This window comes from Triticum urartu, chromosome 4A (genome assembly GCF_056163025.1).
Source record: "Triticum urartu cultivar PI428250 chromosome 4A, HENAU_Tu73, whole genome shotgun sequence".
NCBI lineage: Eukaryota > Viridiplantae > Streptophyta > Magnoliopsida > Poales > Poaceae > Triticum > Triticum urartu.
In genome coordinates, this window is record NC_141876.1 from 119,619,599 (window position 1) to 119,635,647 (window position 16,049).

The 16,049-nt window shown below is 43.8% G+C and overlaps 1 protein-coding gene and 1 long non-coding RNA gene across 10 annotated transcripts; one reads left to right on the forward strand and one right to left on the reverse strand.

The window, feature by feature from the left end:
* Window positions 1-512: 512 nt before the first annotated feature.
* LOC125551059 (uncharacterized) lies at window positions 513-13,085 on the reverse strand. 9 transcript variants are annotated; one of them, XR_015600487.1, is made up of 7 exons: window positions 12,630-13,085; window positions 10,344-11,816; window positions 9,633-10,193; window positions 6,212-6,446; window positions 3,323-3,425; window positions 2,815-2,934; window positions 513-2,577 (listed from the first exon to the last, which is right to left on the reverse strand). It is a non-coding gene; the product is annotated as an uncharacterized LOC125551059 (long non-coding RNA). The 9 variants fall into 9 exon arrangements; XR_015600485.1 differs by lacking the exon at window positions 2,815-2,934 and adding an exon at window positions 4,423-4,531; XR_015600483.1 differs by lacking the exon at window positions 2,815-2,934 and having other exon boundaries at window positions 10,344-10,735; window positions 10,877-11,816; window positions 12,630-13,084.
* On the forward strand, window positions 4,564-7,021 carry LOC125551058 (B3 domain-containing protein Os11g0156000). Its single transcript, XM_048714210.2, has 3 exons — window positions 4,564-6,154; window positions 6,247-6,439; window positions 6,540-7,021. The coding sequence occupies exons 1-3, from the start codon at window positions 5,521-5,523 to the stop codon at window positions 6,550-6,552; spliced, it is 840 nt and encodes a 279-aa protein (XP_048570167.1). The 5' UTR covers window positions 4,564-5,520; the 3' UTR covers window positions 6,553-7,021.
* Window positions 13,086-16,049: the final 2,964 nt, after the last annotated feature.

Genomic DNA, 16,049 nt, shown 5'->3' on the forward strand with positions numbered 1-16,049 from the left:
ATGGAGCTTGTGAGAGGAGAAGGAGCGCCGCCGCCACGACTAGGAGCTCGAAGACCTTCTTTTCAAGCAGGCGGTCGCGGCCAACCTCGCCGCGAAGGACAAGGACGACGAGTGGCAGCGCATCCGCGAGGAGCAGAGGGAGAAGTACGTCGACCTCGTCAGCTCCGACGAGGAGGACTAAGCTCCTCCACCGCGTCGGCCTCGCCACCGCGAGCTCGCCATTTTGGTAGCCGCCTCGAGCCCGCAGATCCCCACCCCCCCTCTAGTAGTAGTAGTAGTAGTAGAATGTATCTAGGATCATGTAGTATCTGATAAACTATGAATGATCAATGTGGTTGCAATTTCTTCCATGGAAGTTTTTTTTTAATTATGCAGTTTTATATACGGGGTCTATTCTGTAGCGTATGATTTCACCCCGCAAAACAGTTCCTTCTCGAACTATAAACGCGTTATGTGGGTTAAAATTATACAAGGTCTGTTAGAGATGCCCTTAGCTCTTTTTTTTGCGGAAATTGTTGATCTATTCATCTTCAATCATGACAGTACAATGAACATCAGAAATAATAAAAATTACATCCAGATTCATAGACCACCTAGCGACGACTACAAGCACTGAAGCGAGCCGAAGGCGTGCCGCCGTCATCGCCCCTTCCTCACCGGAGCCGGGCACAGCTTGTTGTAGTAGACAGTCGGGAAATCGTTGTGATAAGGCCTCAGAACAGCAACCGCCGCCCATGAAGAGAATTTTAGATAGTAAGGATCCAACCTGAAGACACATGAACAAAGACTGCATCCGAGCGGATCCACCAAAGACTACCACCGACCAAATCTCGCGAGATCCACCAGAGACACACCTCCACACGTCCACCGACAATGCTAGACACACCATTGGGACAGAGGCTAGGCGGGGAGAACCTTATTTCATCTTCAAGAAGCCGCCGCCATCTCGTCTTCTTGAGTCTTCTTAAGCAGAACACAAACTCTAACAAAAAACTTGAAGAAGCATCTGAAAACAGAGCCCTCCCACCGACAAGGACCGGGATCCACCGTGCACATATGACCCTAAAGCCACAGAAGACGTGGGAGATCAGCGGCGCCGCCGACGGAAGGCAGAAACCTAGCCACCTTTTCTTAGAGGATGAACAAAGGGAAGAGACCCAGATGCTTTTGATCCACTGCTCTTAGCTCTCTCTGTGTCTTCTTTCTCCTCGTCCCTGCTGACTGGACTGGAGGATACGTATCTTAGTAGTATTTTATACGATACCAGTATGATTCTACCAGACCATCTTCTGAATAATAATACAACCCTACGCTGCCGATACTGATATGATTCAACAGTACGTTGCAGATACGATCATACAATTCCGAAATGATCTAGCCAGTACCCCGATACCGATATCGACAACCTTGTGACAGCATGTTGGCTCCGCAAGGGGAAATTAAAGGCATCTGAAAACGAAACATTTTTCCTTCTCTCATCCGTCACCTTCTTCGCCATCACGTCACTCTTTCAGTGCGCAAGGAGAGAGTCCAGCCCTGTTTAGATCGTCTGCTGGTCTGGACCTCACCTCACCCTTGCGTGTTCCCAATCCCACCGCACCACGAAGATCTGCTCAAAAGATCGCTGCAGCGGACGCAGATTCAGTTCAGTCAGGGGTCAGGCAGCTGCACACACTCGCACCACTTCCTGGGACAGAAATTTAGGAGGCACGCACAGACGGGCAATGAATGCAGAATGGTGGTAGAAGCAGCTGTGCGCACCATGGTCCCAATACACGAATGCTCACATCTTATAATAAAATGAATTGAACAAGGGTAAACAATTGTGATTCGTGATTCTCTCTATAAAAACACAAAAGTATCCATGACAAAACGAGCTCAACTAATTTTGGAGGGTTTTATCACTCCAAAGTCCAAACCATGGGAACCATGCAGTGGAATCTTGAAATGAGTTTTCAATGTAAACAGGCGGCTGCTTAAAACAAGGATATAAATAGGCGGCAGTGCTAGATAAAACAGAAGCACACTGTAGATGCTCGCCAGCCCATCACCACAAAGTGTTAGATGCAAGAAACCATAGGTTCATGGCTCTTAAGCTAATGCAATCATAATGCTCTACATATTAGGTTGACATGACATCTTAGCCTTTTAACATAGCCTCAGTCTCCAAGAGGTAATGATATGTCAGCAAACAGCTAGGATGCTGGGTTTCTTTTTATGAATATATTTTCCATCCGAACGTTAACCCCATAAGGGGCAATTATCATTTCAAATGAAGGCATCTAGATACCCTTTGGTTTTGCAATATTAAAAGGTCCAAGATTGGCAATGCTTAATTGCACACTTCCCATGGTGGCATGTATATATTTGTGAATAGGGGGGAGTAACATGCCGCACTCAAGGCGCCTACTCCCACATCTGCATGAACTTGGCAAAACATGCATCGCCTCTTGGAAAGGAGCTGAGACCACAGGGATAACTAAACTAGGAGCATTAGCATGTGTCCCCTTATCTTGAGTTATCTTGTATTCAATTCCATGGGATACCAACTCATTCATGTGCATGGAGAAACCAAACCTGCATTATCAAAAGATTGGGCAGGTGAGCTGCATCATTGAGTTAAGAAAAAAGGACCAGCAGCGTGGCTCCCTCGTCCCTATTCATGGTCATGTTTAAGTATGATACACTTGGTCAAAATTCACAAGTGCATGCACTACACCAATGTGTTTGGCATATGACTGACATTATTGTAGTTACCCTGCCACTCCTTGACAAACACATAGTAAAATCAAGTTGCAACTTGCAGGTACTTACGTATATATGATTGCAGTTCGTTCTTGATTCTTGGCCAAAGTCTAGACATGCAGTCGACAGGAGAACATTAACTGTCTATGGTATACTAGTCCATTACTGCACACCCAACTTTTGATTCTTCTAAAAGAAAAGGAAATCGTATCAATCAAGCATCTATTAAATTCCACTAGACATATCATGCGTGCGCATAATGCGCGTATTACCAGTTTTCCCAAAACAAAATAGTGAGCGCTTAATCCAATTCTGCGTAGCACCACACCTAGAGCTAAACATAGGGCTTGTAGTTTAACCAGGTCAATCCATGCGATTAAGTATATATAATCATGTAGCCGCTGAGACTCGATTTTCTTTACTGCATAGTTTTGTGCATGCACGCAGAAAACTACAGAATATATAATTTTCTGGGAATTTGTATAAAATAGGAGCAAGTATAAGGGCTGCGAGTTGTACACACTGATAACGCAAATACACCATAGTGGAGACTAGCTGGGGACAAAAATCTTATCACCTGATTCACAATCCGTTGGAAACTGGAGAAGGGTGCACGATCTCTGTGCAGGTCCAGTTCTCATCCCGGCGTTTGGGAACTTGAAGCACCATCACCATGAACGCTGAACAGAAAGCAGAAGAGGCAATGACAAGGACACGTGAGATTATGATCACGTACATGTATACCCCCCATTATTCTGGGGCAGGATTAACAGAAAGCAGGGGCAGGAGTAAAGATAATGAAATGAACAGGAGGGTGATTTGTTTAGATCTGTTAAATCATTGCCATGATTAGATTCTTGACAGTACACCCTAACATAAAAATGACCCCTCTGGTTCCTCCAAAGTTTGGCAAACTGAATAACAGTTAACATAAGCATGCATGCATTAGTCAGCACACAATGCATCTAGCCATAACAGCTTCCCCCAAAACCATGTGACGGAATGCCTGTCTCCAAAGAAGCAAGCAAAGCGACATCGCGGATTTTGTCCCTGATATTTTATGGAATCTGATACAGATCTGCCATTATAGATTTATAAAAGAAAGAAAAAAACAGATCACCCAATGTCCTGTGATTCCAATCCTTTAGCAACCATAGGTGCTCCCCAAACGCCCAATGTTTATTAGGACACAAGAAATTAAATCATTTCATTCAACCAAAACCCCCCCTTCTGTACCCTCAAGAGAGGCAGGTTATCATGGCCTCCTGGACCGTTGCAGGTACTGTAGCGCATATACTGGATTGTAGTAGCACTATGACAGCACGCACCAGCGAAGCGGGTTTAGTTTGTTGGACTGAATTTATTTTACTAGAAGTTGGACTGAACTTTCAGAAACAGAGTTTGAGTTTTAGAAGATACACAATCGTGTCAACCTTAGAAAATGCTAAACTTGCGAGATTAATAAGTAGGACGAAATTTTAGAAGACACACAATCGTGTCATCTACCTTAGAAAATGCTAAACTTGCGAGATTAATAAGTAGGACGAAATAATTGGTCTCTCAATCGCACATCAATTGTCCACTCCTCCCTACTTGCCCACTGCCCAGCCATGAACTCGGTTGATTTATTTATGACACGAGTTGTCCTGCACCAAATGGAAATAACACCAGTACTACCTTACAGTTAAATTGAAGCCATTGTGTAAGAATCCAGCCAAAACCAGCACCTTGCTTGCAAGTCCTTCTGCTCGGTTAGGTTGTCAGCCAGGCATTCAATTACACAGACCTGGCAGGACTCTTGATTGTGTTGAATCTGAGATGGAAAAATAAAAATGTCTGGTGCTAGTACCACATGATAGCGCATGATACTTAAATCCCACGGTCCATACGCCCTCAAATGTCACATCCGGCGAGGCCAGGCAGTACCAAGACGGACCTGAACAAGTAATTGCCTACCAGCTATTCCAAGCGGACCACAGGTGGTATAAACCATAAATTTCTGCCAAATTATCAACCCATCTCTTCCAGCTAATCCATCATGTCGGTCAATTACTACTACTGCATGTTATTCAGTTGAAAGTGCACGGTAGAATGGACTCTTATTGGCAATCGACTGCCAGAGCCAGGTAAAAATGGGAGGCTAGATACTTGGAAATAGAATGGGAAAGCTGGAATATATTCCTTGGTTAGAGGAAATGGGAAGCTAATGACAGTGGTTACTCACACATAGCCTCCAACCACCAAGGCACATGGAAGCAGTGGTAGGGCCTACTCTATTCTACTCCACCTCTTGGATGGCTGTGATTAGGCCACAATGGCGAGGCACCAACTTTGAAGCACCACCACCTGATCATTCCTCATCAGCACCTAGCTACACACCGAAACTACATATTCTAACCTCAGCATCGGCAGCAGCTACACACTGAAAGAAACCACACATAAATATATTCTAACCCCAGCAACTTTGAAGCCCTTCACTTTGATTCTTCCTGTCTACCTAGGTTTAAAAATACTATGCTCCCTCCAAGATCAAAATGCACTGAGCTGAGCTGATGAGCCCTCATGTACCAGAGAAAATATTAATTCGTCACATGGGCACCCCCAAAGCTCCTTCCCCTTGGTAGGCTATAAATGCCTGCCCATGACATCTGCATGGTTCTCTACACCACACACCATCACCACTGCTAGCTACTCCTACTCGATCGATCGTCCCAGCTTTTGCCACAGACAACAAGAGCCTAACACGTTTTCCACCCAGCAGCAGCAGCAGCTAGGATGGCCATGAATCCTCTCTCCCAGGAGCACCCCAATGCATGGCCATGGGGCGTGGCCATGTACACGAACCTGCACTACCAGCAGTACCACTACGAGAAGGAGCACCTGTTTGAGAAGGCCCTCACGCCCAGCGATGTAGGCAAGCTCAACAGGCTGGTGATCCCCAAGCAGCACGCCGAGAGGTGCTTCCCTCTTGGCGGCGACTCTGGGGAGAAGGGCCTGCTCCTCTCCTTCGACGACGAGGCCGGCAAGCCATGGCGGTTCCGGTACTCGTACTGGACGAGCAGCCAGAGCTACGTGCTCACCAAGGGCTGGAGCCGGTACGTCAAGGAGAAGCATCTGGAAGCCGGCGACGTCGTGCACTTCGAGAGGGTACGCGGCCTCGGCACCGGCGACCGTCTCTTCATCGGCTGCAGGCGTCGCGGCGACGTCAGTGCACCAACGGCAGTGGCACCACCGCCTGCCGTGCGTGTCGTGCCAGCGTCTGGTCAGAGTCCCAGGGAGCAGCAGCAGCACCAGCAGCCATGGAGCCCGATGTGCTACAGCACATCCACCTCATACCCTACTAGCCCGGCCACCTCCCACGCCTACCGTCGCTCAGCAGAGCACGATCACAGCGACATGCATCATGCAGGTAAGGTTAAGACTGCATGAACTGAGGAACAAAACAAGACACGTTACCATTTCATACCTCTAACGCCATTTCTGGTGAATGAACAATCGCAGGAGAATCCCAGTGGGACGCAGACACCAGGAGCTGCAGCCCAGCCTCGGCACCGACACGCCGGCTCAGGCTGTTCGGCGTGAACCTCGACTGCGGGCCAGAGCCAGAGGCAGAAGCCGTGCCCGCGACGCCGGCGATGTACGGCTACGTGCACCAGAGCCCCTACGCCGCCGTGTCTCCAGTTCCCAGCAACTGGTCAGTACTGAAACATCAATGAGTTGAATCATCACTGATCGCGACAAGTAGCCACATATAATTCTGAAAATTGACCAATCAAGAACTTTTGACATGACAGGGGCAGTTCATGAAGAAGATGACGAGGAGATCTGATGCCATGCCTTTCTTTGCATGAGCTGAACAACCAGCGGTGGAACAAGTTTACTACCACCACCACCAGCAGCCTACTACTGCTGCTATGCACCAAGTGACAGGTTTGAATTGACCCGTGGAAGGAAAAGAGAGGAAGTGGGGAGATCCCTTGTTCCCCAGTCAATCTTCCATCCACCCATCCATCCATCCATTCATCGCCCCTTTTCTTTTTCTTCTTTTCCCCCCTTTTTGTCTTCCAGAAACACCATTTGATGTACGGCGGCAGGCATGGGTTAGGGGAGGATTCAGGAAAAAGAGAGGGGGAGAGAGAGCTAGACAGAGAGACAGACTTGTGTATGTATGTGTCATGTCTGTAAGTGAGTGCTTCAGTGGGGGCCAAGAAGAACCTCTGAAGCTGATGTATCCTCTCCTGCCTGCTCAAGAAACATCCCCATGGGGATTTTGTTCTCTCCCCTCTCTTTTCTGTACAGTTCTACTGTGGTAGAGCTCATGCAATCAATTGGTGGTGGTGTAACTGTTTTCACTTTTGCAATCAATAGGCTCAATGCTTTCACTCCCAACTAGAGGTGCAAGGATTAAGTAGCAATGTATTCTGTTACTTTAAATCTTTTGCCTCCGCTTCAAAAAAAGGCCCTGTTAGGAATAAGCGAATAAGGGATATTTTTCATGTCCATGCCGGGCATGAACTGATTCATGTGAATAGATGGAAAGATAGCCACTCTAACAATTTCATGAAAGGAAAATTTAGCAAATGCCCAACATTAAAAAATGATGTACTAGCATAAATGATGCCCACATCTGCGGATTTTCCCTTATCTTAATATTTAGTGGTCGGTCTCAACCTTTTTGTTCCCTCGGGGAGGAAAAGTTCAACAAAAGATGAATGTGCAAGTGGGCTCAGTTTCCCCTAATAGGATACTGAAACAAAAGGCTGGCTAAGCTGATGGTCTAACAGGCACCAAGTCCAGACACAAAAGGCCGCTAAACTCCAATAACCAGCATGATTCCTCACAAACATGTACCAAAAGAAAATTAGAGCTATGTCTCCAGCTTTGTTGCCTATGTAAACAAACCAGCATGAGACAAACAACATGCTATTGTTATGACCAGTCAATGTTACAAAGCAGATGCTGAAGGAACATGAGCTAAACTGACTTGGTGATACCTGCTCTTCAAGTCTTAGCAGAGGGCAAGCCGTCGCCAGCCATAAAAGATTAGCCGTACTGCCAGCTTGCAAAACACGCCGAGGCTAAAATAAAGTGCCTGGAGAATCTAGATTAAAAGCCTAACACCTAGGTCACCAATCTGGTGTAAGCACTTGTTGTAAAGACTAGAGATTGCAGGTGCAAGTTGCCTGAGAAGTAGGTCTTGCTACATACATGCATGTACTTAGTGGAGAATATCAAGACAAGCTAATTAAACAAGGCCCTAGATCATTCGACTGATCAACTGTGGAAATGATGATTAAAACTAGCAGGCTAACTACTGTATCAACAGCCAGATTTCCTGCCCACTACTGAAACACGAGCCATGTGCACTGCAGGGGCAAAGCTTTCACTAATTCCAAAAGCATGAATGAAATTTTATCCCAGGGTTACATGATTAACACTTTTGAACACCAAAACCAATCTATCTTAGCATTAGCGCAAATGGGTCATGTGAGTGCCATAATGGTAAAGCAGACTCTCACTCCATGTAGCACATACCGAGAAGGTGCAACTGAAAAGTGCAGGCTAATCGCATCATCTGCGTAAAGACTTGCAGCCAAATCTGCAGTTTTTTAAGCTGGGAACAAAACCTATTAACTATGCCCTACTGCGTAGCATTATTGTGAAAAGTCAAAAAAAAAAACAGGACTACGGAAGAAACGTCAAATAAAACATGAGCAACAGTGCCACGAGGATGCATCAATCAGATGAGTGAATGGCCACCCACACGATGCAAACGGGGTGCCAGAGGCCTGATCGACCCACAAACTGGACCTACAATATGCTGGCCATGATGCACCCATCAGGCATCAGCCACTGGATCTCGTTGCTTTCCAAATAAGTCACTGCCTTCATGAGGTGAGGCTCATGAGCCAGCATGGTCCACAAGGAACGGGCTGGCCTGATGAATGCTCATGTCTTACTGTAGTTATATGCATCGTTTGCCGTTTTCCCCGGCACCAGCTAGTAGTTCTAGACGCCTGCTTTTGTACAGAAACAGTACTTCCCTTGAGAAAAACAGGCGCAGGATGCACAGAAGGTGGGCCATTGGAGGACTGTAAGGGCCTAAGGTATGTCTGATTGTCCTATAAAACTATGATGTGCCAGTGTGGAAACTACGCATATATTTAAGCTGTTAATGATAACATATGGACAAGCATATACACTGTATCGATATTTCGTCTCGTGTCTCGTTGTGGTACAAAGAGAATGAGTAGGCCTCCAAATTGTTGGCGAGATATGAGTCAAGTCTCAGAATAGCAACCTCCTAGACCAACTGATAATCATCATGACGAGGACATATGACAACAAATAAATTAGTTAAATATTTAATTTTGAGCAATGACAGTGATGACATTTTCCGAAGGAAGAAAAGAAAGCATCAGAGTTCAGGTTTTTTTTGTTGAGAAACAAATGAAAACAGGTGTCTGAGAAGAGGAAACAGCTACATGTCAAATGGGAGCTCAAAAGGTGTGTGGCATCATTTCTAGTAGAATATTACCCCAACCCAGATGGTATAGGCAAAGACAATACTGTTGAGAAAATAAAATTGTGCATAGTGTCTGACTAAAGCTTCAGGGTAACTTGGTTTCCAACTGTACAAGTCACAAGAGATGAATCACAGAATACATGAGTAGGTTTGCATTGATGCAGCACATTTTCCTGACCAAAAGGTTAAATGGATTTAAATCCTACATGAGTAGGTTTGCATTGATGCAGCACATTTTCCAGTAACAATTATGTTCAATGCAGCAAGGTGAAATACAGTATCAAACATGAAATAACATATAAGTGTTAACAAATTGCAGACCACATGAGAGTGGGAACACTGATGAGGGAATGGAGCATACCACTTTCCATAGCTCATCATTCTTTGATCGGAAACAACAATGAGGATGGTGAAATCACAAGGGAGCGAACCAAGATGTGTATCAATCGCTGCAGTTATCTACTGCAGCACGCCCATAGACAATAGTGCAGCGAATCACTTCCTGAGACACCCAGATCCACTTCCAGCATATTTCTACATGAATAAATCCTGCACATGTAAGAGGTATTGTCTTATGATGTATGGCGCAACTACTGTACAAGATAAGAGCTTGTAGGTCACTCAGTCTGTTCAGATGATCAAGGACCCACATCTGGGCTACCATTTGCTGTGCACAGTTCAGATGATACTGCTGATATTACACCAAATGGGGTCGGCAGCATGACATTATTGACTTGAATGGCCAATCTCACAATATAAGTCGACATGGATCTTTAAAGCAGCAGATCCACTACTCACAGGACAATAATTTGCTACATGATGGGAGCACCACTTGGAGATGATTGGTCTCATTCGGTTCTCAATCCCCAGAAGTCCCCACAAGAACATGAACCATCCTTAAAATGGTTGAATCTACAGATATCTGGCAATGACCAGGCGTTCAGTAAGATGGGTTGCAGTCTTCATGAATTCATGGAGAAATAGGATATACAGATCCTAAGGTTTTACATATCGTAACAATTGGTAATACTAACTTAAGTTGATTAAACCAAAGAAAGTAACAAATCCTCACTTAAGTGTTTAAGCAGCTCCAGCCTCCCCCTTCGAGTAGTCATGCACATACATGAAGGTCACATTGTGTATTAGCTGGTCCTGTGAAGAGATCTTCTCATCTCACGGTAAATTACCTTTAACTTATTATAGAGGGTGCTCTGTCTCTGTCGTCAAGATAATATCCCACTTTGGACTGGCAGCATACATATCTGAATGTCAAACATGGTTTCCACCCTTGTCAGGTCCAAGTTGGAAAAACTGCTCAGTCTCTATTCTGGCTAATCTTATTCTCCTGTAGCTCCTACATTACCCTGGCAAATATCCTCACATAGAAGCAGCAGGTTCAAACACCGTTACTGGAACCAAATCCCAGGCCTTGTCAATCCTCCTAGCTCGTCCAGAAACATCAACCTTTCAAAAATAGAGAAGGATATTAGCCAGGTTCAACCGAATGATCAGTCATTACTCATTAGCAATCTTAAGTAGTGATGGGCCTCTCCAAATAAGCCTGCATGACTGCATACTGACACTACAGGTAAACGGGTACCTCACCCCTTCATTCAGAGAAACCCTTAACCGCTGCATTTCCTTGAAAATAATCTTAACTCCTGAAGAGCGAGCATTCCTAGAAAAACCAGCGACCATTGCACACCTCCCCCACCCCCTTCCCTTTGTGCTATCTGAAGAGCATCATGCACATACCCTGCAAGCAACGAGCTCTAACTGTGACTCTCTGTGGCATCTTTTCACAAATCCGGCTTGCATTCTTAAATCGTATCAAGCTTTGCATAAACATCACGAACTACAGTTCTGACAGAACTACTAGAGTCCAGTGCAAACTTGATGGCCACGCCGTGTAACTGCTTGCATTTACACAAAGCATATTTTCCAGGACATGCACATAGAGTGCTGCTAAAGGTAAACTCACTCATGTGCACCCCTTGTTGGTGCATCACAGAAAAAAGCACCAGAACTTGCATATCCTCTCCACTACGAGTACCCAGCAATCATGGTGCTACATGAGACTATACTTTTGACCGGCATTGCATCAAAATGATGATGAGCACAGTCATTCTGATCACGTTCTGTGTACAGAATGATAAGAATAAGGGTTGCATGTGAGAGTATATGTTACCAGACAGAGAGGAATATCTAACCCGATGCCAGCTTTTCCCAACCAAGACGGCAAGAAGACCTCTCCGCACATAGCAATGCCATGACAAAAATAAGGTAATAATTTAAGAAACTCTCATATCTCATGTCGTCTGTTGTTTACTTCTTATAATGCTGCCTTGTAGCGGTGTAGGCTTGTAACATGAACAGATGTACAAACCCATTCATACAAACATGTAGAGCAACATACAGAGGTCGCCAACAATAAATCTTCTAGCATCACGGCATTTAGCAGAAGATAAAGGTGCCATATTATGAATTGATTCAACCAATGAAGCTTTCTGGTTCCTCAACAGTACTCCATCCGTTTCTTTTTAGTCTGCATATAAAATTTGGTCAAAGTCAAACTTTATAAAGTTTGACTAACTTTCTATGAAAAAATATCAACATCTACAATACTAAAGCTATATGGTATGAAAATTAATTTCATGATGCATCTAATAATATTGATTTCATATTGTTTATCTTGATATTTTTTCCTAGAAACTTAGTCAAAGTTGACAAAGTTTGACTTTGACCAAATTTATATGCAGACTAAAAAGAAACAGAGGGAGTACTATGCAGTTGCACATAAAAAAACAGTACTAAGCAGTCTCTGAAAATGACACAGGTACAAAAGGTTAAGACCAGAAGCACGAGAACACTTTGGAAAGCAAAATAAAATTCTCTATATAAACCCCATGGGTCCCTAAAACATGGGAACACCTATCAAGCAATTGACAGACACCAATGTACCAACTAAACCAGCCACAGTACGCATACACATCTCACATTTTTTCCTTTTTCTGATTAACAAACTGTAGGTAGTAAACAAATTTGTTACTAAGGGAACCTCACAGGAAATGGGAGACCAGCTTGCTGTTTTAGGCATGTCACTGTGGAGGAAATACATACAGAAGGTACAAAACATGGTTGGAAGCATAATTACGGAACAGAACTGCAAGACACAACTATCAATTCAGCACAGCACAGAAACACACAAAAGATCGAAGCAACACATTCCCATCTCGTGAATTACTCTCCTTCAGTCGCTAGAACAATATTGTCAAAAAGATTGCTAGTGCCCTACGTGTTGCATTGGATTGCATTGCCGTATATACTTCCTTGTACCTCTTTCCAAATTCTAACTTACCTACTTAAATTGCTGAGTATGGCTGACAGGACCGTCAGAACAGGCAACGCCATGGACTCGTGGACATCTACAGTTAACGCACAACAAGCGATACTTGCCTCGTTGATGCAAATCATCAAAATATGCCTCCGGTGGGAGACGATAACGCTTGGCATAAGACACAAAGAGATGTGAGCCTCTCGGCGGGAGCATTACGTCGAACAGCGTCGGTGCACGCCGTGCTCGATGCCTGCGGTACCTGAGACGGTTGGGGACGCAGGCAGACACCGTCCGCTTCCGAGGAGGCTGGATCAGTGGCGCGCGAGAAGGAGGAGATCGCGCAGGGGAGTTGGTGCAGAATACGAGGGAGGGAGTTGATAGGGGGGAAACCATGAGGAGGAAGACGGAGGAGACGAGAAAACGGGGACAGTGTGACGGATTGGTTTCGGCTTACAGGCGTCAGAGTTCCTCGACATAGGCGACAATTCTTATTTGACGCCCGCAAACGCTTTCTCCCGACCCAGCCCGGCCTAGTTAGCGCTCGTGAGGGACATTCCGTTTTACCGATTTTTATTTGTCCTATAAAAAATACTGATATTATTTTTATTTTGTTTCAGTTTTTATTAGTTCTTCGGTTTCCAACTTTTTTTTGTTCTCCTTCAAATTATTTTTCACATTGTTTGGGTTTTTAGTTGGGCCCTTTTTTCTTATTTTCTTTTTTATTTCTAAATCTACTTTTTATACATGAACATTTTTCACATATATGGTGCATGTTTTCACAAAACATGGTGAACTTTTTTCAAACATGGTGATATAAAAAAATATATGATGAAAAGTTTATGATATATGGTGATTATTTCTTAAAGAACTAATATATTTTTCTTAAACACAAGATGAACATTTTACAAACACATACTGGATACATTTAAAATAGAAATTGAAATTTATAAAAAGATATTTTTTCTGTATTTGAATTATTTATAACTTATTTTTGGTTTATAAAAAGTTTATAATTTTTAAACAAGTATTTTTTTGAGCAACTTTAAACAAGTAATTAATATTTTGAGATAAAAAATGCAAACGTAAATAGACCGCGTCACTGCCAGCCCATATAGGCTGGCGTGAACATTTTCCTGCCTGACATACTAGACCATGAATGTGCACATTGCCGCGCTTGTCCTATGCATGGAAGGATTTACGACATACAAGAATATAATATATGACTGAATAAATGTTTATCTATATCAATTAATTTTATTTTCTCATTTTTTTAAAACTTTAGCAAGCAGTGTTAACTTCCAATTGTTGTGTACAATACAATTAATTTGAACACATGTTTTTTGCGGCTATCTCAAACAAAATGCTTCAAGCACGACGGGAACTCTCAAGAAAGATTATGTGGAGGTTGCCATGGTTGGTGTGCACATTTAATAAGTCAGAGTAGATTAGAAGAATTATCTATTTTATATGGCTTGGTAACATGATGAGAATATTCTTCCCAATGTCGCCTCTTATCTTGAGATATGATGACAATATTTCTTCCACAATAAAGAAATCACAACTATCCTTCATATCTCAGAATAAGCTTCCAGTGTTATAACTAGGCCATGATTGTTGTAAGTATGTCACCTGAATGTGGAAATCATAAGAGAAACTATTCAACAAAGTCAAGGAGAGAGAACAAATAAAGCTATTCGACGAAAATAATTCAACGCAGGGTACAAACCTTGAGTAAATAACATAAAACTAGCAACTTACATGTTAGGGTTCAAAAATACTATCACTTTTTAAAACTTGAGTAAATAACATAAAACTAGCACATTACATGTTAGGGTTCAAAAATACTATCACTTTTTAAAACATGACTGATGCCTACCACTTCAGTGGGTTTTCCTTTAAAAGAAACCTGGTTACCATTGGTTTAGTTTGAATCACGCTTATGACATTTGTGGCCTGTAAGTGCATCTAGTACCACCCCTAGTTGGTTTTGGAGTCTTCACGACAAACCTAGTTGAGGGACTGATGTGTTTGTGAGAATTGCAGGATAACACAGGTAGAAGTCCCTCATTGATTCGGTTTTCCTACCAGAGATGACCCCTAAAAATGTACGAAGACATTGATGTCAAAGGTGGTATATGAAGATACTCACATTGAAGACTATGACAAGAGAAGACATCGCATGAAGCCTATGGAGCTCGAAGACTTAGATCTTTCGTAGTTCTTTTTCTTCTTTATTGAGTCATAGGAACCACCGTACTGTTAAGTGGGGTCTAAGTGAACCAGTCAGAATGACTGAAGTGATGCTTAACCAAAACCTATGTCTTCGAGTGAAGACTATGAGAGCGAAACTTGTCCAGAGTCGGACAAGTCAGCTTTGCTTGTAGCCCAAGTAAAGCTGTCGCGTGAGTTTGAAATCTGACCGTTGGAACACGTGTCAGTTCCTTAGTGACCCAGGGTCATTTCGGACAAATCAGGTCGGGTTGCCTAGTGGCTATAAATAGCCCACCCCCTACAACCATAAACGGTTGGCTGCTCAGAGTTAGAGTACGGCTTTTGTCGTTTGAGAGCAAGCCACCTCGAAGCCTTTGAGAGAGAATTCCTTGCGAGGATAAAGCCCTAACCACCCAGAGCCTAAGAGCGTTAGGCATCACTTAAGTCTTCTTGTCTGTGTGATCTGAAGACTTATTACACTTGAGGACTGTGAATCCTCCAGCCGGTTAGGCGTCGCGTTCCGAGCATCCAAGAGACATTGTGGATTGCCGGTGAACGAAGTCTGTGAAGGTTTGGGAGTCTACCTTGAAGACTTACCTGAGTGATTGGGCGAGGTCTGTGTGACCTTAGCTCAAGGGGAATACGGTGAGGATTGGGTGTCCTGAGCTACGTGTTCAGGACTGGGTGTCCGGGACTGTGTGTCCTCAGGTTTAAATACCTAGCCGCCCTAACCAGATGTACAGTTGTCACAGCAACTGGAACTGGTCCAACAAATCATTGTCTTCAACGAGTCACTGGTTTCATCCTTCCCTTCTCTTTACTTACTGTTGGTCCTTGTGAAGTCATTGTATGATTGCACTATCTTTTGTCTTCACTGAGTGACTGCGTGTTCTGTTTGGCTTCAGAATATCTTCCTACCTGATCCTTACTACCTAGCTGCTATTAGTCACTGTGCTTTCACTTCATTGAATACTTGACTATGGTTTGCCTAGTGTAGTCTACCTTCCGCTGCATGGTAATAGGTTTATTTCTATTGTTTGTCTTCGAAACTTCCACGTTTTGAAGACTTTCATAAAAATCGCCTATTCACCCCCCCTCTAGTCGATATAACGCACTTTCAATTGGTATCAGAGCAAGGTACTCCCTTGTCCTGTGTGATTCGGTTTAACCACCTGGAGTTTTAGCTATGTCGACTGCAGGGATAATCAAAGTCTCCGCTGCATGCCCCGT

Bases quoted from the DNA above. Each gene is read 5' to 3' on its own strand.
- LOC125551058 (XM_048714210.2), top strand. From the start codon at position 5,521: ATGGCCATGAATCCTCTCTCCCAGGAGCACCCCAATGCATGGCCATGG. The intron at 6,155-6,246 runs GTAAGGTTAAGA...GAACAATCGCAG, and splicing joins CAGCGACATGCATCATGCAG to GAGAATCCCAGTGGGACGCA.